Genomic DNA, 25,798 nt, shown 5'->3' on the forward strand with positions numbered 1-25,798 from the left:
GACCTCAAGTGATCTGCCACCTTGGCCTCCTAAAGTGCTGGGATTATGGGCATAAGCCACCATGCCAGGCCTATTATTATTATTTTAAAGCATAATTATTTAATGTGGATTTTGCGTATCTGCTGCATTTGATCCCTTTCTGAATAGTTTTCACTGTTTTCTTTAATTACTGTACTTCAAAATACAGAAATTTTAGAAAACAGAGAAACACTATTTGGTATATATACTCTTCGTATTTTTTTTAAATGCATATAGATTTTCTGTTTTCAGCAATAATATTACACAGTTTGTTTTAAACTGTATAGTATTTTTTTTTTTGAGATGGAGTCACTCTTGTCACCCAGGCTGTAGTGCAATGGCAGGATCTCAGCTCACTGCAAACTCCGCCTCCCGGGTTCAAGCAATTTTCCTTCCTCAGCCTCCTAAGTAGCTGGGATCACAGGCACCCACCACCACGCCCGGTTAATTTTTGTATTTTTAGTAGAGACGGGGTTTCGCCATGTTGGCCAGGCTGGTCTCAAACTCCTGACCTCGTGATCCACCCACCTCAGCATCCCAAAGTACTGGGATTATAGGCGTGAGCCACTGTGCCCGGCCTAAACTGTGTACTATTAAACTGTATATTGTTTACTTTAGTAATAGATCATGAATGTATTCCCACGCTACTATAGAAATTGTAATGGCTGTGTAATATTTAATTATATAGATTTATATAAGCTATTCTCCATTATTCTACTTTTATTTATCAAACATTTATATAAGCACTTACTATGTGCCAGGCATAGTTCTAAGCTCCAAATAGATATTAACTCATTTAACTCTCATAATATCTTTATGAGGTAAGTACTATTTATATCCCCATTTTGCAGATGAGGAAACTGAGTCACAGGTTAAATAACTTGTGCCAGGGCACACCTCTTTGTAAGTGATAGAGCCAGATTCAAACCCAGACGATCTGGCTTCAAAGTCTATGCTGTAATCACAGCCCTCTCCTTGCTTCCCTCTCTATCTCTATTGAAAAGTAAAGACCTTTCTTTCCTGGGAGAATAGCTTAATCTTCATAAGACTTCCCTGGCAAATAAGGGAACTGCTGTCCTGTGAGTCACTGTTATTTACAATTAAATTGTGAGCTGCTGAGACGACAGGCAAAGAATCATCTGGGCAGGATGGGCGGTGTGAGCTCTGCAGCCCAGAGAAGGTGACTCCAGGAGGAACTGTAGACTTGGATCCAACCAGGCTGAGGTCCAAGTTACTCACCCACTGGCAGAACCCAAGTGGCTCTGCCTCCCCCAAAGCTACTGTAATTTCCTCACACCCAACTGAGAAGGTCTTTCCTTTGCATTCTACTACAGGAGCTGCTGTATCTGACCCAAGCCTGCCTGGAGAAAGGAGGAAGAGGCAAGGTGGGAAGTGGCCTGGACTCCTGCTGCTCTGCCCCAGAGTACAGGGCAAAAACTGCAGCTGGAGCTGTGGGGTGGTCTTGATCCAGCCTACAAAGTGACTTCTGGGGCAGTGCCTGGAGTGTATGAGAATCCTCTTAGTAACCTGCAGAAGCTCCAGGGTAGTTGTTTCTGGGTGACTCTGGGATCCTTATTCATCACAGCCTTGAGACTGGGCTTTGGCTTCAGCCACCTCCTTTCCTATACTCTCCCTTCCAATAATGACAATATGATATCATAGCTGACCGTAATTGTTCTGTCTGACATTTAATTCATTCTGACTCATTAAATTCTCACAACAGCGCTATGAGGTAGAATGATGGTTACCATAATTATCCTCATTTCAGTGATGAAGAAAGGCAGCCACAGGGAGGCTGAATAACCTGCCGTAAAGCGGGGAGGGTTTCAGGTGCTGGGAGCAAGGTCATGCAGAGTTGTGACCTTGACTTGTATCCCAAACAGACCCTGCGAAGGGAGCAGTGGCTGGAGGCGAAACTGCAGGTGAGCCACCTTGCTCCTCTTAACCCTACTGGGAGGAGAAGTTCTAAACAAACAATTGACATTTGACAGGGGAGTGTTAGGGCTGGAGGTGGTCGGAAGTTGTATTTTACTGAAGCACTTTGGCAGTTGTTTGCAGGGCTGGTAGTAGGTTTATATGACATAGCATTCCTGCTCTCTCTCTGGGAGGTCTGTCAGTTTTCCTTTATTTCCGCATTTACAAGGGAGTCTGGAACACATACACCCCACATTCAAAGTCAATGTCACAGGGTAAATTGGTCCAGGGAAGCATGATTATCACTGCAGTCCTAAGACTTGCCACTCTAAATGCACGAGATGGAGATGATTACATACCACCCAGCCCGTGAAGTTCTTTTCCATGCAGAAACCCCACAAGTTGGGTTCCCACCTGGGTCAGGACTCCACCCCCTTCTCCTAAACATGGAACAACCCCGGGTGGAGCTAGAACCAGCTCAAGTCAGACCTCCCATTCTAGGAAGATCATTGGCCTAACTTGATAACAATGTATAGAAAAGATGCTTTATACAGAACTGGGTAAGGCTTGGCAAAAACTGGCTTTCTTGCAGCTAAATGCATGCTGGTATGTACCTATTGAGTTTTGGAGCAACTAACTCTTAGGAATGTGTGTGTACTTTTGTCTTAGGAAAAAGAAAAGATACATGGTTTTACCTGCCATAGTCCTTGAAAGTAAGTAAACCATGAAAAGTAAAAGTGCAATGTCTGATAGGCTTTTAAAAAGAAGAAGAATTGCTGCTCTCCTAGTTGGAGCCACAGTAATGTTATTACCTCGAATAATGAGGCAGTCCCCTGACTTGGCCTTCTACCGTCTATTCTCCCCACCATGAACAGATGGATCACTTAAAAGTGCAATAGATCAGCCAGGTGTGGTGGCTCACGCCTGTAATCCCAGCACTCTGGGAGGTCGAGGTGGGCGGATCATGAGGTCAGGAGATTGAGACCATCCTGGCTAACACGGTGAAACACCATCTCTACTAAAAATACAAAAAAATTAGCCGGGTGTGGTGGCAGTCACCTGTAGTCCCAGCTGCTTGGGAGGTTGAGCCAGGAGAATGGCGTGAACCTGGGAGGCGGAGCTTGCAGTGAGCCGAGATTGTGCCACTGCACTCCAGCCTGGGCGACAGAGCAAGACTCCGTCTCAAAAAAAAAAAAGTGCAATAGATCATGTCACACTCTTGCCTAAAAACTTGTGGGGACTTCCTTTCACACCCTGATGGGGTCCACACTCCTCACAGGGCATTCATAATGCACCCCTGACTTTGGAGATGCAGTGCAGTGTAGTATAATAGCTAAGTGCTCCATGGCTATGGCACCAGCTGGAATCATAGCTCTGTCCCTCACTAGCTGTGTGACTTTGGCCAAGTATCTCTACTTCTCTGTGTCTGTGTTTTTATTTGTAGAATGAGAATAGCAGTACCTACCTCATAGATGCATGTAATGAGCACCCAACAGCCATCTCAGCTGTTTTTATTATTACTTTTGACCTCATCGTCTCTACTTTCCCCACCCCCAGCTCATTACACTCCAGTCACACCAGACATCTTTCTGTTCCTCAAATTTGCCAAACTTAAGTCTACACGTGGACTTTTGCCCTAGAGTGAGTGAAACTGTCTGCCCACACCCACTCCCACTCAGGCCTGTGAACTGCTGGTTTCTTCTCATTTTCAGGTTCCACATGAATGCACCTCCACAGACAGGCTTTCCCTGACCACCTATTCCAAATCCCCTGAGGCTCTCACTAGCCCTGTGCCACCCTATGGCAATTTCTGTGATGATGGAAGTGTCCTGTATACCACTAACCATGAGCCACATTGGCTATTCAGCACCTGAAATGTGGCTAGTGTGAATAACTCAATGTTTAATTTCACTTAATTTTAATTCATTTAGACTTAAATGTAAATAACCACATGTGGCTTCTGTATTAGACAGTCCAGCTGTAGCCATTACCTGACTTGTGGCACTTGTCACTCCCTGGACTTGTCTTGCTGATTCATTTGTTGTTTGCAGTCTGCCTCCCCCAACCAGACAGTAAGGCCAAAAGAAGTGGCAGAGGGCCTTATGCACCTTGCTCACCACTGTGTCTCCCTGTGCCTAGGAAAATGTCTGGGTCTTTGTGGGGCTTAATAAGATTTGTTGGATAAATAAATGAATGGGCATATAAAAGCACTCTGTAAACCAAAATACATAACATAAATGTAGTACATTATCATTATATGTATATATAATTTGAAAGCCTGCAGGGGTATCTTTTTTGTTTTTTTTAAGAGACAGGGTTTTGCTCTGTCACAGGCTGGAGTGCGGTGGCACAATTATAGCTCGCTGCAGCCTCCAACTCCAGGGCTCAAGCAATCCGCTGGCCTTAACCTCCTGAGTAGGTAGGACTACAGGAGTGTACCACGACACCTGCTAATTTTTTAAATAGAGACAGAGTCTTGCTTTGTTTCCCAGACTGGTCTTGAACCCCTGCTTCAAGCATCCTTCTGCTTCAGCCTCCCAAAGTACTGGGATTATAGGTGTGAGCCACTGTGCCTGGCTGTGTTTCACTTTTAAAAAATCCCTAATACACATACAGAGCTGATCGTTAAATGTCAATAATTTTTAAAAGTTGTTTTCCTGTTTGGAGTGTATTTTTTATGTCTTCAAGTGAGACCCCCTCACCACACGGGTAGTACATATGATATGCAGTCCCTCTGGAAACCTAAGGAGGGCCTGGCCTGATCACAATTCCAATTCCAGGCAACTTCTAAGCAGCTGTCTTTGAGTTAAGTAAAGCAGGACACACCTGTGAGCTCTTCTGCCTAGCACAGGCTGCGGTGGCCAGCCCTGGACCACAGAGGGCAGGCACCCTTCGCTGGTCCCTGGGCTGTTCATCTGCTGGTCAGAGACCACTGCTCTGGGCTTGACCAGGATGAGGTCTGAAGCCTCTGACATGTGTGGGCAGCTGCCATTCTATCATGAAAACATGAGTTTTCCTAAGAGGATTGCAGTATTCTGGAAATTAAAAACAAGGTGGGAGCAAGTCATCTCCTTCCTGTGGGAGTAGCTGAAGCTCAGTTGTTCTGAAATACAATGCCTGGCACTCCTGGGAGGGCTGGGACCTGGCCCGTTCCATGCCACTGGGCGGTGTGCGGTTTCCAAAGAGGGCTGGGGCTGTTGTCTGACCTCATGTCTTAATGAAGTGCTTTGGCTTCATGTCTGCCTCTGAGAGAGCTCTGTGACTGGAGCAGCAGAGTCTAATCGAAGACAGGGGACATCCCCCCAACCCCAGCCCCACCCCTACCTGGGCCTGAGCCCAGGAACTCCATGAACACAGACTCACTGCTGCTTCCATTGCTCAGAGCCAGCTGCAGGGTCTGGGAACCAGGCTCAGCTGGCTGTGCCAGGCCGGCCTGGACCTCCCCTGACCTGGACCTGAGCTGATAAGTTGGGGGCACAGTCAAAAGACAGTTGGGCTGAGGTTGTTTTTAAGACTCCTCCGTGGCCTATGTGCTTGGATTTCTTGTCAACACTCTCCCTTCTGACGTGCCTAACTTGCCTCTCCCTGCCATGCCTAGGCACACATTTTCTTCCCATAACATCAGACCCGATTCTCAGAATGAGAACAGGGTGTATTCATGGGGGCGCAGCTTTAGGAAGGGGCCTGCTGCAGTGGTGTGCTGTGCCTGGGGGCATGAAGTGTGCAGGGGTAGGTGTGCTGGCCCTGAGACTTTCCACTGTGAGAATTTCATTCCCACAGCGCCAGTGGGTGGATTGATATCTTCAGGAAGGTGAGGTTTATTTTGTGGAGAAAGCACCAGGAACAGCGTGTCCACCCCCAACCCCACCTCAAGCCGCAGGCTCCTGGACGGCCTGGGTTCTTCCATGACACTCACCCAGCCCTTCTCTATTTGGGGCCCATGCCTGGAGCACAGCCCAGTCCCACCCTGCCCCGAGGGTGGCTCACATGTTCTTAAGGCAGGTACCAGGAGGATGACTGGCCACTCAGGGACGCAGGAAGTGGCTCTTCCGCATGGCCTGCCTGGTGAGTCACCTGGAGAATGCTGGGCCCAGGTCAGTCCTCACGGTCCCACAAGGCCCGTAGACACCAAAAATGGAGACAGAATCATCCTTAGAGAGAGGCCCACGGGCAGGGCTGGGAAGCAGGCAGAGTGGGGACAAAGAGGGCCACCACATAAAACAGGCCCCTGTGGGCCTGCCCGGCCCCCCATCACACATGGTGGTCTGTGCAGTGTTTCTTTTGTCCCAGTGGCTTCATTTTGTTTCCACTTTTTATAAATGCTTGCTAATTCAGCTTCACTTTTTTTGAAATAATAATATGTCATTGTGAAGAGATGTCCCCTGCCAGGCATCTTTAGGGCTTTTCTCACAGCTCAGCAGACCAACGCACGTGAGGGCATCAATGCCCTCCCCCAGCCTGGTGAACCCTGACTTCCACTCCAATGGAAGAGATGTGGGGTGGCTGGTCGCTGCCTCTCTTGAAGGCACGTTTTGTGTTGGAAGGAGGCCTTGGGACCCCTAAGGCAAGCTCAATAAGGGAACCAGTGACAGCCTAGAACTCAGCCACACAGCTCCCTTCAAGGCAAGTGGGGACCTCACGATGACTGCTGTGGTTATTCAGTGCCTGTGTGTGGCAGGCCCTGTGCTCCATGCTCCTTTGACATCATTGGGTCTAATTCTCAAGGGCCAGTCCAAGAGGCGAATATTCTTGTTACCCCCATTTTAGAGTGGGGAAACAGGAGCAGAGAGGTGAAGGAATTTGCCCAAGCTCACACAGCTTTGAGCAGCAGAGCCACTGCTCAAAACCCAGGTTTGGCTGCTCCTGAAGGCTGTCTTTTAACACCACACCATCTGCCTCCCACCTGGTGAGGTCCGCTAAGGGCGCCCACATCCCTGCTCGGTGCTAGGTCCTGAGGGGACGGCAGATGCCCATGGGCGGACCCTGCCCTCTGCAGTAGCTTAGAGCAATCTGCTTCCTTCCCCAAAAGGCCTGAGTCAAAACCCTCTCCACTGATGAAATGTTTCTTCCTGTGGAATTCCGCTGAAAGACGGCTCCCGACTGTGTCCATTTGTTCTCCACAGGAGAATCCTGTAGGGGAAAGATTATCAAAATATTTGCCAGCCTTGCAGGGAGTATTCAGAGTCGTTGCCAGAGTGCTACTGGATGTGTGAGGTGCTGCTCTTCCTCCTGGCTTCTGTTTGTATCCATCTGCCAAGGAAGGGAGACGGGCAGAATCTCTGTTTAACCTATAGGTGGAAGCTATAGTTAGTATTCTATGAGCCCATCGGGGATGCTCAAGTACAGTGCAGATGTCTGCCAGTGGCATGTCCAAATAAATAGGCATTTAAGGATTTCCTAGGCCAGGCGTGGTGGCTCATACCTGTATTCCTAGCATTTTGAAAGGCTGAGGCAGGCAGATCTCTTGAGCTCAGGAGTTTAAGACTATCTCTATAAAAAATACAAAAATTAGCCAGGTATAGTGGTGTGCCCCTGTGGTCCCAGCTATTCAGGAGGCTGAGGTGGGAGGATGACTTGAGTTCAGCAGGAGGAGGCTGCAGTGAGCCAAGATTACACCACTGCACTCCAACCTGGGCAACAGAGCTAGACCCTGTCTCAAAAGAAAAAAAAAAAAAGATTTTCTAGTTTAAAGCATTAGGGAGGATCTAAACTTTGAACTGGGTGAAGTGCAGTTGGCATACTCCTGGAGTCTTGGGTGTGCTGAGCCCCCAGGGTAGAGGAAAGAGCCCTGGGTTTTGGTCGCAAGATCTGACAACTTAACTGGCTCTGCCCTTGACTGGCCAGGCAAGGCCCTCGCCTCCCTGGACTCATTGCCTTACCTGTAAAGTGGGGTGGGGTAGCCAGGGGAGATGATCTCTGAGAGGCAGGGCAGCATCTGGGAGCCAGGCTGTCCAAGTCCCTTCATAAGAGCTGGGAAATGGCGGGCAACCTCTCTGGGTCTGTTTCCTCATGTGTACTGTGTGTGTGTGTGTGTGTGTGTGTGTGAAATGGGTCTATATGTAATGTCTCTGGAACAGTGCTTGGCTATTACATAATAAGCAGTCAATAAGCTTGGCTATTATTATTTATGGCCCCTCCCCACTCCCTCATGAACTAAACGGTGGGTCTTGGCAATCATTCTCTGAGAGAAAATGCTTTGGTGGAGCAGTGGGTTGAAAAGCTGGCTGGAGGGAAAGAAGATTCTTCCTTGCTGGAGTTTAAAAGCAAGACATGGGGCTGGGAGGAGGAGAGAATCACTGAGGCCAGTATGTGATCAGTTCATGAGTTCTTCTGCCCATCCACCGCCCCCCCTCCCACCCACCACAACAAGGTACAGCTTTAATGCAATGATTTCACCCCTATAGAAATCCTTGAGGATGGGGTGAGGAAGGCAAGGAGTGTAAATGTCCCCAGGGCCCAGGCTGCCTGATAGCATCTTGGAAGCATGAACAGGAAGAAGACTGTAGGGAGATTGGCTTCAAGTTCCAATGCAGAACTCTTCAAACTTTTTCTGTTCCTTTTCACTATTTTGGGTTTCTCTCCCGCCAAGGGAAAAACTTTGCAGGTGACACAGTGTGAGTTAAGAAAATCCCATGTGTCAGAGCCAGACAGAGGGGAGAACTCAAATTCGATCTCTACAGTTTAACGGCCAACCAGGGTTATTTTTTCCCTCTGAGGTTCAGTTGCTTCATCTGTAAAATGGAGATAATGACACTTGTTTTACAGGGTTGTTGGATAATTAAATGCGAACATACATGTACAGCAGAAAGCAGGGGTTCAGAAAAGCTAGGTCCCCTCCACTGCATCCCGTCCCTGTCTGTGCCTAAGAGGGTACTCCACTTGCCTGTCCACCTTCTGTACCAAGCCAAAAAAGCAGGAGGCACGATTGCCTTGTGTTGTGTGCTGTTCGCTTTCAGAACAAGGCTATAATCTTCCTAGAAGTTCCTGGGCAGGTCAGAACCTGTGAGCTGTCGTTAGTAGTGGATGCTGTTAAGGTGAATCTATAAATAGGAATGAAACAAAAGGAGAAAACTCAACAGCCCCCTTTTACCTGACATTAGGCCAGACAGATTGGTCACAGACTTAGCTTAGCAGCCAAGGTTGATGCTAAAGGCTGAGCACAGTGGTAGTCACAGGGCAGACTAAGGACACCTCTCTTTATCAGGTATCCTCCACCCCACTCAGGAATGGGTTGTTGGAGTTTAGGTGGCCAGGGCCACAGTCATGATTATACTGCCTTCTTTCTTCTGGCCATGGAGGCCTTATGGTTGGGGTAGTCTTGGAGGGAGTGGGATGGTCCTGAAGGGATTAAAGGAGGAGTAGGGCACAGTCACGGGCCTGGGAAGCATCTCAATGGCCTGAAATTCTAAGCCCTCACACAGTAAGGTCCCTGGGGCTCCCAAAGCCCTTGTCATCTTCTGCCAGATCCTGGGTTCGTCTTATGTTCTCCTAAACTTTCTCATGGCTGCTACCAGTGTCTTATCTCTCAAGGTTGTGACAATCCAAAATGGTGCCTTTTCGCAGATTAGAAATAGGCATCCCCTTTCCCCAGCAAATGCAGTCCTACACCAGGACACACACCTTGTGATACAGGTGCATAGGCTAGATTTCAGCCCCGAGTTGCCCCTTTGGCTGAGCTGCCTTGCCCTGCTTCTCATGCTCTGCTTCAGTGGTCAGGACTGGCCATACTGCTTCTGCTGCTGCCTCCTCTGAACTTGCTGCCCCCGCCTCCACCGTAGCCCTTCCCATGAGCAGAGCTGGCTTTCAGTAAGACACAGAAGGTAGCCTGGATGTGTCAGATTTTCTAGCCCTCTCTTTGTTTTGTTTTTGTTTTTGTTTTTGTTTTTGTTTTTGTTTTGAGACAGAGTTTTGCTCTTGTTGCCTAGGCTGGAGTGCAAAGGCATGATCTTGGCTCACTGCAACCTCTGCCTCCCGGGTTCAAGCGATTCTCCTGCCTCAGCCTCCTGAGTAGCTGGGATTAACAGGCATGTGCCACCACACCCGGCTTATTTTGTATTTTTAGTAGCGACGGGGTTTCTCCATGTTGGACAAGCTGGTGTTGACCTCAGATGATCCGCCACCTCGGCCTCCCAAACTGCTGTGATTACAGGCATGAGCCACTATGCCCGGCCTAGCCCTCTCTTTGAAGGGGCTTGTGATCCATTCCAGGGCTGGGTCAGAGGACACTTGAAGGATGCCACAGAGTCCAACTGTATAGTATTCTCTCTAGCATCATTCAGCACTGCAGGCCCAGGTGAGGGTCTCCCCATCTGCTGTAGTAGTGAGAATCCCCCACCTATCCAAGGCTGAGGGCAGCGCCCCCAAGATTGTTCAAGAGAGTGCATCCCCAAGTCCTGGGGCCTCCAGTATCAGTCTCGGCCTCTTCACCTTTCCTCCCAGTAGGGCATGTAGGCTGTCTTATAAACAGCACCCTGGGTGCTTGCTCTGGCATCTCAGGATGCCTGAGGCGGGCAGGTAAGTGGGCTACACCCTCCCTCCCAGCTGAACTATCCCCTCACAACTGGCCTGGCCCTTAGGGTTCAGGGTAGTCCAAAAACATGGCATTTTATGATTCCATCTCTCCCCCTTTTAAACTCACATCCACATCCCTGCCAGAATATCTGGACCACCTGTTCAGACGTGAATGGTCTGAAGCCAAGTTTCTGGTAGCTTTGCCAATAGCCAGGAGAGGCCACTCCCTTTGAGGGGCAGAGCTTGAGGTGCGCTGTACCTGGGTGGTCCTGCCGCTTCACTATGAGAGACTGAGGGAGGAGGGGAGGGCTGGCTTCAGACACATTTGTGGGTGCACAGAGACGCCAGCTGCCAGTCACTGAGGTAACAATCAGGGCTGGGGGAGGCTGTAACACCTTAAAACAGTCCTCAAACTTTCTCTCCACAGCTAAAAGCTGGATTTACCATATAATCTGGTAAGTGGAAAGTGACACAGGAATATGCTTGAGAAGTGCCAACCTAGAGCCAAAAAAGAAGTTGCTGGGGACACAATGCCTGGGCAAGGGACAGCTGGTTAGATAAAGAATGAAAGAAACTGTAGGAGCAATGGCATGGAGGCACCAAATAAAGGGTGAGTTCAGGGGAAGCATCCTGAGGAATTTGGATTTCCACTTATGGGTGGGAAGAAGCTCTTGAAGGGCTTTAAGTGGTGGCGAGATGGATCAAGCTTGCCTTTCAGAAACATCACTCTGGGGTCTGAGTGGAAGACAGACTGGAGAAGGGCAGGATGGGAGGGAGGGAAACCAGCTGGGAAGCAATGGAGAGTCCAGGCGAGAGAGGAGGGGACCCTGGGCCGGAGTGGTGGTGGCATGACTTTGAGAGAGAGGGGAGGAGGGCATGACTTTGAGGATTCTTTAGGGATAAAGTCCCTAGGCCTTGGTGAGAGATTGGCTGTGTGTTATTTGTGTGTGGGTGGAAATGGAGAGAGACTGGGACCCAGGGTGGTTCCCAGGGTTCCAGCTTGGGCAATAGCTGGATGGAGATGCCATCCTAATATTTGGGAATTCAAGAGAAGAGGGAGCTGGCTGTGGAGTGTGCAAATTTTAAACTGTCTGTCCCATAATCAGCATTTAGCAAACCATTTGGATGTGAAAACTAAGCTAAAGACACAGAGCTGGGCACAGTGGCTCATGCCTGTAATTCCAACTACTTGGGAGGTTAAGGCTGCTTGAGCAGGGGAGGTCAAGGCTGCAATGAGCTTTGATTTCGCCACTGCGCTCCAGCCTGGGTGACAAAGCAAGACCCTGTCTCAAGAGAAAAAAGAGAGAGAGAGAAGCAGTAGCAGATTGCATTATACTGTGGAAGTGTGCGTGATGACCAGGCAGAGTAGACCAAGTGCAGGACCTGGATACGCCCATTTTCAAGGTGGCTGGGGAAAGAGGACACACAGAAAGACAGGCTGGAAACTGTCAGAGAGGTAGCAAAAGAGTCGGGAGAAAACAGTGTCTCAGAGGTCACAAGAGCTGAAAGATTCACGAAAGAGGAAGCAGTCAACAATGTCAAATATAACAAAAAAGCCAAGTAACACAAGTTCTAAATCCTGTCCACAGGATCCTGCACTGAGGAAGTCATTATCAACCTCAGGGAGAACAATTTCAGACGAGGGGTTGAGGCAGGGGTGACTGCAGAGAATTACAGAGCCTTTGGTGAAAGGAAGACAGGAGATTGGATAAAGATGGTAGATAGGGGCATAAAATCAAGCAAGCTATTCAGGGCAAGGGAAACTTGAGCAGCTTCATTGGCTGAGCTGGAACAGCCAGCTGAGAGGGAGGCATTAAAGAGAGAGAGAAAGAGGGTGATTGATAGAGTGGGATAGGAATGGGATGGATGACAGCAAGAACATACTGGGTGGGTTTCTACTGAACCACAGGATCACAGTGAAGAGACAGGTGGAGAGGATGACAGTCATGTCACTTCCATTGTAGGGGGAAAAGGAGTGGAAGGTGGAGCCTGATGGCCTCATGGGCTCTAATTCTAGATGAAGTTGAGCTTACCCTAGATTTGTGGTGGGGTGGACCTGCAGGGTTGTGGGGTTTCTCTGAAGATCTCAGAGAAGATGGAATGAATTAATCTGAGCATTCCTCAGGAAGTACAACAGAAGGATATGGGTCCAGACTGACAACAAACTAGCTCATGTGATTAACCATGGGTGGGCAGGGAAGGAAGAAGGAAGCCCAGGAGGTGCCTGATAGACCAGAATGATGTCGATGCATGAAAGGATTATGCTCAAGGCCGGGGCCAGGGAGCAGGAATGTGGGAGGGTGAGGGGAATGTGGGCAGAAAGAGGCTACTGGCGTGAGGATGTCAGGGGAGGAGCAGTCCCAGGGAATAACGAGACCCAGGTGGGCCAGAGTGTAGGCTGAGGTGGAGCACAGGTGAAGGTGATTGGAGTTGGAAGGTCATTTTACTTTGAGGCTGGAGCATTGGAGGTGCCGTCACAGGACAGGAGTGGGTGTCTTTGAGGACCCCAGCCATTTCCAGGGTGAATTAGGAACAGTGTTTGGTGGATTACAACAGGAGGAGTGTGGTTCGGGGTTTCCTAAATGTGTTTGATCATAAGGACACATGGGCTCTTATTAAACATTGGCCTCAAGGTTTCACTTGGATCTCTCCAATTCAGACCTCTGGGACAGGAGCTGGGGGATGTGCATGATTCTGATGATCAGGTGATTCTAATGATCAGGAAAGTTGGAGAAGGTTGATATTAGGCATAGGCCTCCAAGTATGGAGAAGGGGACTATAGAGAAGAATGGATGAGAGATTTGGAAAAGAAAGGGGTAGGGAGAAGAAAGAGGAAGGGACCAGGAGAGCTATGGAGAGTGGAGTGGAGAACAGAATTCTTGCCCAGGGGACTCACATTTTGGATGCTGAGCAAGAATGATGTGATGTGAAGCACTCTGGGGTCATGACTGGGCTCAGTCACAGTAGCCGGGGTCCCATGGTGGCTGGGAGGGCATCAGTCCCTGGAAAGTCCTCTTTTTGTCCCTTGGTGATTCATGCAGGGCATCTCAGGATCCCAGAGCAGGGACCAGATTGACATGGAAGTGGAGTTGCCAGCCACCAGTGTGATGTGATTTCCACATGCCAGGTGAGTTCCCCACCTTGTGCTCTGTGAGCATCCCTCACTGGAAATTCCACCAGGAGCCAGGTGAGGCTGAAGCAACCCAGGTGTGGAGGGAATGACACGGGCTTTAGAATCCTGGTCAGATCTGTATTCTCATCCTCTGATACTTTCTAGACATGCAACCTTGGGCAACTTAGCTTCTCTATGAGCCTCAATTTCCTCATCTATAAAATAGGGATAATAATGCCTGCCTCGAAGAGCTGTCATGAGGATTAAGTGGGCAAAGCACATAGAGTGCCAAGAGTAGGTGCTCAGGGCGTTGAGCAAGAGGCAGAGCCTTGGTGGTGGAGACCACTATAAGCTCCACTCCACACTGAGAGCCCAGAGAAGATGGGAGATGGACAGTGGGAGAGAAGCACAGGAGGTGAGCGTCCCTGGAGCTACTCTTGAATTTCTGCCCCCTACGAGTCACCAAAATCACAGCAGTCCGTGTTTACAGAGGCATCTTACCTGTCCCTATTTTTACTGTGTTACCAAGGTGGTAACCGTATAATATTATTTTTGTATGAAGTGTTGATCTGTTGTCCCCAGCACCTTGCACTTTGGGGGACACTATGGGTTCATTATCAATATATTCTGAAATAAGAAACAGAAACCAGAAATTTAATCATCCAGTACCCAGTCCACAAGAAAGGCTAATGACTCACTTCAGAATATGCGAGGATTGTTCACTCATTTCCTTCCATGTGGTGTGTTTGTCACTGCCTGGTCATGCTGTGAGGAAAAGCTGCTCTCACCTTCATGTTCATGAACCTGAGACAGACGAGGTCACATGGAGATCATTCAAGGGGTTCGCACTTCCTGGAAATGCTGACAACTGAGAAGTTTGCCTCCCACAGCTGTATGAAAGGTTTTGTGAGGAGGAGGTTAGGTCAGCACCAGGAGTTAGCCCCGCAAAGTGCTATTCCCTAAGCCTAGCACAGGAAAAAGAAATTTCCTCTGTACTGGGTGGGGGGATGACTGCTGGCTTGCTCCCTTGAAGGAGGGTTGTTGAGCTGGAGCAGTGCCTCTCACACAGGTCACCAGGAGGCTTGTTAAAATGTGGGTTCTGAGTCAGTGCCTTGGGGTGGGGCTGAGATTCAGCATTTATGACAAACCCTGGGCATTGGAGAAGCAGCTGCTCCACAGCCCCAGGACAGGGCTAGGACTCCAGGGTCACACCTGTGAACCTTCAGTGTGGGTTCCTGCCGTGGAGAAAATTCAAATGTATGTAGAGGCTTGACTGATTCCTGACCTGCTTGAGACCCCCACACACCCTGACCCTATGTCTGAAACTCTGTTCAAAAGTCCAAATCTCAAATATCTATGGAATGCCTAGCAAGTGCCAGGCACTGGGCTAAGTTTACCTAACCCAGCTTGCTTGCTTCTCTTAAGACTCACTGTGCCATTCCACACCACGCTCAAGCAATCAACACCAAACTCTCCCACTCACTCTGAGGAACAAGGGTTCACACTGGGAGGTGAAGCGGGCAGTGGAGACAGGGAGGCCAGTTTAGGGAGCTCCACATCCCAGCTCTGTGAACTTGGCTGGTTACTCTGCCTTTTTGTGCTTCCATTTTCTCATCTATAAAAAGGGCTTAATAACCCCCACGTCTCTGGGTTGCTGAAAGGATTGACTCAGATGATGCACGCAAAGTTCTTGGCCCTGGGCTGGTAAGCATAGCTGTTATGATTCATATTTAGGTTGTGTTTCCTCCATCAGAACCTTTGGTGCTCTGTCCCTCTTTGCAGACACCTAGGCCAATTCTTGTGTGACTCCTTATGCTTGACTGTGTTACTATCTGGAAATTATTCTTACCATTTGGAAACCTCAGTCAACAGCACCATTAAAAGCAATTCCAAATGGTTACCACACAAGAGGAGTGCCCCACAGCAGCTGTGTGTGCATTGGGGAGGGGAGTTCCTGTGAGGAAAGAACCAGAGAGGAAAGGGCCAACCCGACAGCCTCTTGCAGCCCTCCAGCTTGCTGTGCCAACTGCTTTTGCACTGGACACTGAGCTGTGCGGCAAGGACTTCATTCCTAATAATGCAGTGTCAGTTATAAATCATTTATTTAAAAATCAAACTGGCCAACCCTAGATTGTCTTTATCATAGCACCACTTTCACTCACTTGCATTCCAAAGAGATTTTAGAAACATTATTTAACTTTTCATCATGGCATTTTTCAACCATACGCAAAAGTAGAGAGAATAGTGTAACAGACTCCAGCTTTAAGAGCTGTCCACATTTTAGCAGCAAAAGGTCTCTTGAGGGAAAGAGAATGGTGTGGGTTCGTACACCCCCGCCACCCACATGAGAGTGAATTGTACATATTCTTGTCTTATTGGAAAAAAAGCCTGAGAACTCTGGGTCTTTCCTATCCATTTCCATTTGACTCACTGTGCCATTCCACACCATTTTTTTTTTCCTGGAGAATGGGGTAATGACCCTTTGCAGGGATCGACTGAGCCTGAAAAATGGGCTGCTGGTCAGAGCCTCATACATGGACATCCCTTCTTGGGCTCTGCCTGCCCCCTCTGCTCCTGGGTGGAAAATGAGGAAGTAACAGGCACAAGCAGGAGGCTGCTGAGCTGGGAGCAAGGACCAAGGCTCCACTCTGGCCCCTCCCACCACCCACTGGCAGCCACCTGCCTGCCCAGGCCACTTGTCTCTTGCGGGGTGGATTGTGTCCTGTTTGTAGAATAACTCCTGTAAAAATAAGCACCCTAAATAGCCTAGAGAAAGGGACAGTAATCTGACCCCGGGCTGCGTGTACCCCACAGGGAAGGGGTGTGTCTGTCATACTTGCCCCTGCTTTGATTTAGCTCTGAAGTGCCGGGGAGACCATTTTCCCCACTCAGCAACAGCAGCCTGTGAAGTAATGGGAGGCCGTCCCCGCTGTGGGACCATTACCACCATCATTTCTATAATGCTTTCCTTCTGAGAGGCTGAAGTCACCACTTCCCAACCCTGATAGCCCCACACTGGCTCAGGAAGTGGGTGTTGTGGAAAGAGGATGGGATGTGGAATTAGAACATCTCACTTTCAGTCCTGGCTCTGCTATGTAATTTGCTTAGTGGCCTTTGGCAATCCCGGAGGCTCCATATTCTCCTCCTGAGTATAATGATATTTTACCCCAGAATGACTCTAAAACTCATATACATATTATTTATCTTATTGGCTTAATTGGACTGGGTTTAGGCAAAACTGTGAAACAGTAGTGTTAATTTAGCATTTTCTACTTTTTCAGTCAGATTCCCCCTTTTTCCCAAGATCCCCCTTTCCACTTACCCTTGAAGCACCCAATAATGTCAGGCAGCCTGTCAAGAAAATGGCCTAGAAAACTAATATACATTAAAGGGCTAGTAGTTTAATCTTAATAGTTAAAATAGTCTACATTTATCAAGTGCTTACTAAGTGCCTGGCACTAAACATATTTTCTGTAGTTTTCACAACAGCATCATGAGGTATGTAACTATTATCCTCATCTTTCATATGAGAAAACTGATCTAGAAGTCAGACACTTGCTAGGAATTGCACAGCTAATTTGCAAAATCTGGGATTTAAATGCAGATGTGTCCGATTCTAAAAACAGTGTTATTTGTTTATTTAATCTTTTGGAGGCACTGAACCCTAGTGATTAAGAGCACAAAGTCTGAACCAGATGGCCTGGGTTCAGAGCTCAGTTCCTTCACATATTGCTATATGAACTGGGCAAGGACCATGTCCTCATCTGTAAAAGGGGAAAAGAACAGTGCCACCTCATAAGATTATTGTCAAAATCAAATGAGTTAATGTATGTAGGGCTCTTAGAATAGTACCAGGCACATAGTAAGCACTATGTAAATTATAAAACAAAATAAAAGCAATTAGTGATAATCAGAAAAAAGCTCAGTTTAGAATAACATGAAAGAAAAGGAGCATCCCTTTGTGCTCACCAGTCAACTTCACTTCTCAGTTTGATGGGAGGAAATTCTTCAAGACGTTTGTACATAATCCCACACAAATGCACACAATTACAGAAGTCTGTTATTTTCACATGAAAAGGGCAACTTGTATTTTTCACCTAACATTTTATCACAGCTGTCTTGCTGTCAGTACCTATGGAATTACTTCATTCTTATCAGCTGCAGAGTGCATGCCAGGTATAGATGTGCTGTAATTAAATCATTCCACTACAGATTATCTGTAAATGATGCTGCCATGAGCATTTTAGGTTGTTTATCTTAGTATGTACAGGAGAGTGAAGCCCTGAAAGGCTGACTTTGCTCTCAGAGATTGAGATACATCCAAGCAAGTCAGGTTTTTCTCTCAGTCTGGCTCCTTTTGTATAGGGGAGCTGGTGAAGCATAAATGCTTTCTGTTCCCTGCATTTCCCTCAACCATCTGCATTCCTCCTGCGCTAGAACGAGGTGCACAGCTCATCATCACCACCCACCCCCAACCCCGGGGTAGCCCAAAGCATCTAAATGAAGCCCTTTCCGGTCATAACTCAAGAAGGCAGTCAGGTGGCCATTGCCACTAGGTTTTACACACATTTGTTTCCTTTCTCTTCATTTCCATAATCAAGCTCCCTGCCTCCCTACAACTCCTCCCTCTCCTTTATTTCTACAGGCATCTCTAGCATCAACAGTCTGTCCCCAGCACTTTTTTTTTTTTTTTTTGAGATGTAGTTTTGCTCTTGTTGCCTACGCTGGAATGCAATGGTGCAATCTCAGCTCACTGCAACCTCCGTCTCCCAGGTTCAAGTGATTCTCCTGCCTCAGCCTCCTGAGTAGCTGGGACTACAGACACATGCCACCATACCCGGCTAATTTTTGTATTTTTTTTTAGTATACGTGCTGCCAAAGCCAGCACTAATTTTTGTATTTTCAGTAGAGGCAGATTTCACCATGTTGGCCAGGCTAGTCTCGAACCCCTGACCTCAGGTGATCCACTGGCCTCGACCTCCCTGACCTCCCAAAGTGCTGGGATTATAGGCGTCAGTCACTGTGCCCAGCCCCCAACACTTTTAATCTCTGCCTTCTCTGTGTTCCCACAGCACTGGGAGCTCTGCTGCAGCCCATCCTTCTCTCACTCCAGATCCATGCCATGTTCCCTGGTAGGATGAAAGTCCTGGAAATGTGGTTACCTTCATACCTCCCAGGGCTAGTGATGGTTTCCATATGGTAGATGCTCAATGAATTTTTAAAACTTTGTTTATATTTTTAAAATATATTTTTGAATTTGTTTTTAAATAACATTTTACATGATAAAAATAATATATGCTGGCCAGGCATGGTAGCTCACACTTGTAATCTCAGCACTTTGGGAGGCCAAGGTGGGCAGATCACCTGAGGTCAGGAGTTTGAGAGCAGCCTGGCCAACATGGTGAAACCCTGTCTATACTAAAATTACAAAACAAAAAACAAAACAAACAAAACCTTAGCCAGGTGTGGTGGCACACGCCTATAATCCCAGCTACTCAGGAGGCTGAGGCAGGAGAATTGCTTGAACCCAGAAGATGGAGGCTGCAGGGAGCTGTGATGGCTCCACTGTACTCCAGCCTGGCCGAAAGAGTGAGAGTCTGTCTCATAAATAAATAAATAAATAAATAAACAAATAAATAAATAAATAAATGAATGAATGAATGAATAAAAATACATACATATGGCTGGGCGCGGTGGCTCATGCCTGTAATACCAGCACTTTGGGAGGCTGAGGCAAGCAGATCACAAGGTCAGGAGACCAAGACCATCCTGGCTAACATGGTGAAACCCCGCCTCTACTAAAAATACAAAAAATTAGCCGGGCATGGTGGCGGGTGCCTGTAGTCCCGGTTACTTGGGAGGCTGAGGCAGGGGAATGGCGTGAACCCAGGAGATGGAGCTTGCAGTGAGCCGAGATCACACCACTGCACTCCAGCCTGGGCGACAGAGCGAGACTCCGTCTCAAAAAATAAAAATAAAAAAACCCCATACACACACACACACACACGTTTACTGTAAGGAAAAACTGGAAAGGAAAGCTGTGTAAATAAGGAAATTAAATCATCTGGAATTCCTATCCAGAGATGTTCTGGTGTATTTCTTTGAATTGTTGAATTAAGAAGCTAATTACTGAAAAAAAAAAAAAAAAAAGCTAGTAATTAGACTGAGGATGTAAATGGGAAACAGGGTCCAGAGTTTGGTGATAAGAGTAAGTCTTGAAATGGGTGGTTCACATATAGACAATCAGGTTGAGGTGTACTTTGCATAGAAAATGAGCCTGTGTTGTCGAGAAGTTCACCTTTTTTTCACTCTGTCACTATTTATTCAATAGTATTTACTGAGGATTAGTAAGCCATAGTCCTCAGACAATGATTTCTCTGGCCAACGTGATAGTAAGTATGCAGCTATCCCACAGGCCTTTTGGAAGCTGAGTTGACTTCCCCGCCTAGTAGACTGGACACCAAGTTCATGGCTAGCTCTTCAGGGGCAGGCACCTAGTGGGTAAGGCTTCTGAAATTATTGCAGAATTTTGCCTTTCTGGTTCATATCAGTGTGGCCAGCTCTTTGTATCAGTAGTTATGATATATTAACTTCAGGGAATTCTCAATCTTTCTTTCTGCAATTGTTTAAGTTCAGCTTTTCTGATTGGTCTTCCTTGGTGATAGCTTAAGCACTTGTTATTCCTTACCTGTTACTGTTAGGGTTTGACAAAGCAAGAACTTGAGGGATTATTCCTTGTTAAAATGCAGTTCATCTAATGCCTACCCCAGCTGCCTGTTAACTAGTGCTGTTATGGGATGGGACTCAACCAATTACTCTGTGGCAGGAAGGGATCAATTCCAGGTTGAGTGCTCCCTGACAAAGCCTCTTGTGCTGCTCAGAAGTCATTGTTATGTTGTCCGTTCATGTGTCTCTTTGGCAAAGGAAACCAGGGTTTTGATATTTAAAAATTTAAGTGTGGCTGGGCATGATAGCTCACGCCTGTAATCTCAGCACTTTGGGAGGCTGGGGTGGGTGGATCATTTGAGGTCAGGAGTTCAAGACCAGCCTGGCCAACATGGCGAAACCCCATCTCTACAAAAATACAAAAATTAGCCTGGCATTGTGGCAATTGCCTGTAGTCCCAGCTACTTAGGAGGCTAAAGCGGGAGAATCCTTTGAACCCAGGAGGTGGAATTTGCAGTTAGCTGAGATCATGCTACTGCACTCCAGCCTGGGTGACAGAGCGAGACTCCATCTCAAATAAATAAATAAATAAAAATAAAATAAAAGTTTAAGTGAAGCCTTGTTGTGGACTTGAAGAAATTTGAATTCTAAAATTGTTTATAGCATGACCAACGTTCAGGGGATTATATTTATTTAGCCTATGGGGAGCTTTATGATGTAATATAAAGGTGAAAAGCCAAAGGAGTTCATTCATTCAATAAGTACTGAGTGCCAGGCCCCAAACTAAGAACAAAACAAACAAATATAGATCTTAGAGTCTATAGAGCAACAGGTATTCAACAGCAATAACAGAAATGAATAATTACCAGCTGTGACAAATTCCAGGAAGGAGAGGGTGCTATAAGGCACGTATAACCGGGAAACCTGACCTATGCTGGGTGTCAGGGAAGGTTTCCTAGGGAATAGAACACCTGGTTATTTAGTTTGTGATACCTGAGTCTTCTCACCAGTAAAACAGGGATACTACCCTCTTTGACTCACAAAGATACTATAGCAAGAGTGGTCATGGATACGAATGAGCTCTGAAAACTGCTCAGTGTGCCTAAAACTGAGTTTGTCCCTCCAGCCAAAGGCAGCTGTTCTCTAGCTTTGACATCTGTCACCAAGCCAGGCAGTTACTCAGGCAATCTGACTGAAGACCTTTGATCATTCTCCTCTACTCTGTCCAGCAGCAGGGGTCAGACAGACTTGGGTTAGCTTTGGTTCTGCCATTTAAATCTCATTTGAACTTGAGTAAGTTTCTTAATTGGTAAAGTCACTTTTCTTATTTGTGAAATGGGGCAAGTATCGGTTCACGGCTTAAAGCTTGTAAAGCACTTAGCATAGTAGTTGGCATGTAGTTACTTCCAAACCAAGTATAGCAAATGTTATTGTAATTGTTATCATTGCTAATTATTTTTTTTGTAATGGGGGCTCACTGTATTGCCCAGGCTGGAGTGCAGTGGCTATGCACAGGCTCAATCAGCACACTTAGCCTCAAGTTCCTGGCTCAAGTGATCGTCTGCCTCAGCCTCCCAAGTAGCTGGTACTACAGGCATGCACCACAGTGCCTGGAGCTAATTAATAACCCTTGTCAATTATTTCTTTGTAATAACTTTTACCTCTATTCCCACCAGCTTAGAGAAAGCCCTTGTCATTTGGCAAGAAGTGATTCCATAGCCTTCTGATCAGTGCCCCCAACTTGGCTCTCACTTCTCTAATTAATTCTACTTGCTTCCAAAAATAACAGCATTTTGCATATGTCACAGCTTTTAATATTATCATTGAAAAAACATTTGAAGCTTATAGCACAAAGAGCTAAACTTCCTAATATGGAAAGAAGTCCTAGATAATTGATAAGAAAAAGACCTACAAATGTGTAGAAAAACAGACATACAAATTCCAAAAAAGAAAAATTCTACTAAACATGAAAAGATAAGCAGCCTCATTTATTATAAAAGAAATGTAAATTAAAATTACACTAAAATTCATATTTTACTTATCAAGTTGACAAAAATTGAAGATGTTATTAATAACACCTTCTGGCCAAGCTGTGGAGAAATAGGCATTTTCTTACATTGCTGGGGAGTAGAAATTGGTACAATCCTTATAGAAGGCAATTTGGCATTATTTGTCAAAATTACAAAGGCATATACCCTCGGACTCAGCAATTTTACCTCGGGAAATTTATTTTACAGAATACTTGCACATTGTATTTATTGCCGTATGGTCTGTAACAAGAAAGGACTGGAAACAAGCTAAATGTCTGGTAAATTATGGTTCATCTCTTCAAATAAATGCTATGCAAAAAAGAATGAAGAGAGTCCCTCTGTACTAATATAGGAAAATCTCTAAGATATATTAAGTGGTTTTTAAAAAGCAAGGTGTAGAACAATGGGTACAGTATGTTACTTTTTTGTAGGGAGGGGGTAATAATACACGCATGCATGCACACACACACACATAGAAACTCTGGTAGGCACATACAATATTAACAGCAGTACTTATCTCTAGTGGGAGGGGTTCTGGGTAGATGGGAGACAGAGGTAAGAGGGGAACTTTTCACTGGATACCTTATATAGTTTTAGCTTGTGAACCATACTGCAATGGTTCTGTGAACACTACCTAGTCAAAAAATTATATTTAAATTACTCCCACTATTAAACCATTAACATATTGAGCATCTACTGTGTGCCAGGCCTAGCAGATACAAATGTGAATGTGGTTGTGGTTTGATGGAAAGATCCACTGAACTTAAAATACCTGATTTAGGTCGGGCATAGTGGCTCACGCCTGTAATCCCAGCACTTTGGGAGGCCAAGGTGGGTGGATCACCTGAGGTCAGGAGTTCGAGACCAGCCTGACCAACATGGTTAACCCCTGTCTCTACTAAAAATACAAAAATTAGCCGGGTGTGGTGGCGTGCGCCTGTAATCCCAGTTACTTGGGAGGCTGAAGCAGGAGAATCGCTTGAACCCGGGAGGCGGAGGTTGCAGTGAGCCGAAATCACGCCATTGCTCAACAGCTTGGGCAACAAGACCGAAACTCCGTCTCAAAACAAACAAACAAACAAACAAACAAAAACAAAACAAAAAATCCATCTGGAATTGATTGGGGATGGGGGGATTCAGTTAATCCAGCATCATTTACTGGAAAGACAGAGCCAATCTGACCCCCAATACAGCACAGCAGCACCTGACATAAATCAAGTGACCACATATTGTAAATCTGTTTTCGGACTTTATTCCATTGGTCAGTTTGTCCATCCTTCTACTATTTCTATGACTTATAATGGGTCTTGATATAAGATAGTGTTAAGTCTTTTCCAGTGGGCTCCAATTTTTCACCCTACCAAACCATCTAGTGCTGAAGTGCCACCGCCAACTCGCGCTTTGCTTTCAATACGTCCATGCGAGTGCGATTGATTTGCCTGTTTCCGTGGTTGGTTCATTTGTGGTTACCTGGGTCTTTGTCTCATTAAAGCCCTTCACACTGAAAGCCAGCCAGGTGTCTGCAGACGAGCAAAGCAGATCTGTTGGGTAATTAAATAACGCGGGACAGGGGGAGGAGTGGATTCGACGAGGTTGTCTCTGGAGAGAGCTTCAGAAAGGAAGTGATCGAGCTATACTTGAGGACTGGCTCCTTGGGGAGATACGAAGAGAGCCAAACTCTAAAATCCGGGCAGAGGGAGGGCCTGGCGAGGTCACCGAATGTAAATGTCTCGGGGGGTTCCGCAAGGCAGCGCGAATCGGCTCGCCGGGGTGGGGCCGCGGAGCGGCAAATCACCAGTTGAGGGCCAGAGCGCGCGCCGCCAGCTCAGAGCTGCGCCTGCTGCTGGCCGGGCAGGGGACGGGACAGGGGCTGGAGCCGGGGCTGCGGGGCGCACCGGCTAGACGCTCGCGGGCTTCTCAGCGGGCACGCCCTGCGGACTATGAGCGTCCCCTGCTCCGGGAGCTGCCGTGGCGCGGGCGGTGCGAGGCCAGCCAGGCGCCTTTGAGCCCCAGCGGGAGGTCCAGAGATTCCGAGAGCCCGAGTGCCCAGCGCCGCGCCGGGAGGTGAGTCTCCGTCGCGCGCCCAGCGTCCTCGGGGTGCTGTTCCTCCCGGGGCGCCTGGGCCTCCCCCGCCCCTGTGAGGACACGCTAGGAAGTTTGTTGGAGAAAGTTAGGCTCTGGGGAGCCGGCGCTTGTTGGTCCCCACCCACCCCCGCCAGTGGATTTGGCGTTGGGGGCGGGGGTGACTGAAGTGGGGCCGGGACTTGAGCTCTCCCGGCTCTCCGAGCGCGCTGCGACTCCCGGGACGTGGCCCACGGCGGGGAGCGCTCAACGATTGGCAGCCAGGCGTCTTGCTCGGCGGCACTCGAGCGGCATCTTCCCGGGCGCTGGCCTCGCCCGACCCCCTGCCCGTCGGGGCTGCTCTGCCGGCCACCCCGTCCCGTCCCTCCCGGCCCCTCTCCGCAGAAGCCGGCCGGGGTCGGGGAGATACGAGGGCCCAGAGCGCTCCGCTGGAAGCCCAAGGCTCCGAGGAGGCGAGTTTCTCTGTTAATCTCTTGGGAAGTTTGCAAAGAAAGCGAAGGAGCCTGCCCTGTAACTGTTGACAACATCTCCCTCCCTCTCTCCCTTTGTTGAGAAAGAATGAATAGTTGGTTGTGTCGCTCCCTCTGCGTCGCGGTGGGGAGAGGGGAGGGAAGGCAAAGGAAGGGAGGGACAGTGGGAAGGAGGTTCCGATAGATCGTACAGCCCATCTCTCCTTACTCACTTAGGCCGCTGAGGGCGCCGCCGCTTTCAAACGGTGTAATCAGGTGTAGACACTCGTCCGGGAGGAGGTTGAGCGGACTCCGAAGCATCTGGCAAGGCGGCGTGTTGCGTGGGGCGGGTCATGGTTGGGGTTTCGGGGGTGGAGAACTCGTGTTGGCGTTAACTCGCTTGAAGCAAGGTGCAAAGGAGAAAAACCATTTTCCTAACCTCATGTCTGTTTTCGCTTAAAGCTGTTAGCTGAGACGGAAAGTAGAGCCGTGCATTCAGATTCTTTTAAACCTTGACTTTATCTCCCAAGGCTACACAGACCTCCCCAAGGAAAGTACATTGGCCGAGGGAAGGTCAGTTTGGAAGCTGATAGCCTCCCTTGTGTTGCCTGGGACTGAGTTGAGATCCTGGGGGCTGGGGGAGGCCTCAGTACTGGGGGTGGGACCCAGTTCAACACAGGCCCAAGTGGGAAGGGGCTACCCAGGTAACAACGGGGAAGCCCACAGGCAAAGCGCTTGTCTGCGAGCGTGCCAGCGGGTATTGAGGGTAACGTAAATACCTTGCCAAGCCAGGAGCTCCCACACCACCCCAACTCCAACTTTCTCTAAACTGTGTTGAGAAGGCTGACGTTTCCAGGATGACTAACCAAGGTCTAAATCTCCTGTTCACAAAGAAAGAACTGCTTGTCAAATGGATGCTAATCTTCAGAACCTTATCGGGTAAATCCTGTACTGTTGCTCGAAATACGATCCATGGAGGAATTATTCATACTTGAATCATTTGGCTAGACTTCATA

General features: G+C 47.8%; 1 protein-coding gene and 1 long non-coding RNA gene across 5 annotated transcripts in view; one reads left to right on the forward strand and one right to left on the reverse strand.

Moving 5' to 3' along the window:
- BCAR3 (BCAR3 adaptor protein, NSP family member) overlaps positions 1-25,798 on the forward strand; it is a 282,586-nt gene that overhangs the window by 137,223 nt on the left and 119,565 nt on the right. Inside the window, exon 1 of one of the 4 annotated variants that reach the window (XM_007977912.3) lies at positions 23,781-24,315. The exons of 2 other annotated variants lie outside the window; for them this stretch is intronic. Coding sequence is in view for 1 of the 2 variants with exons in the window: in XM_073008565.1 (XP_072864666.1) it covers positions 25,640-25,721 (82 nt within the window). In the remaining variant the exon portion in view is untranslated. Of the gene's footprint in view, positions 1-23,780; positions 24,316-25,310; positions 25,722-25,798 lie in introns of those variants that run through there. One more of the 4 variants, XM_073008565.1, reaches the window with a different exon arrangement.
- Positions 1,635-25,292, reverse strand: LOC140709492 (uncharacterized). The gene is made up of 3 exons (XR_012090025.1): positions 25,016-25,292; positions 14,254-14,359; positions 1,635-7,220 (listed from the first exon to the last, which is right to left on the reverse strand). It is a non-coding gene; the product is annotated as an uncharacterized lncRNA (long non-coding RNA).

The sequence above is a fragment of the Chlorocebus sabaeus genome, chromosome 20 (assembly GCF_047675955.1).
Source record: "Chlorocebus sabaeus isolate Y175 chromosome 20, mChlSab1.0.hap1, whole genome shotgun sequence".
In the NCBI taxonomy this organism is placed as follows: Eukaryota; Metazoa; Chordata; class Mammalia; order Primates; family Cercopithecidae; genus Chlorocebus; species Chlorocebus sabaeus.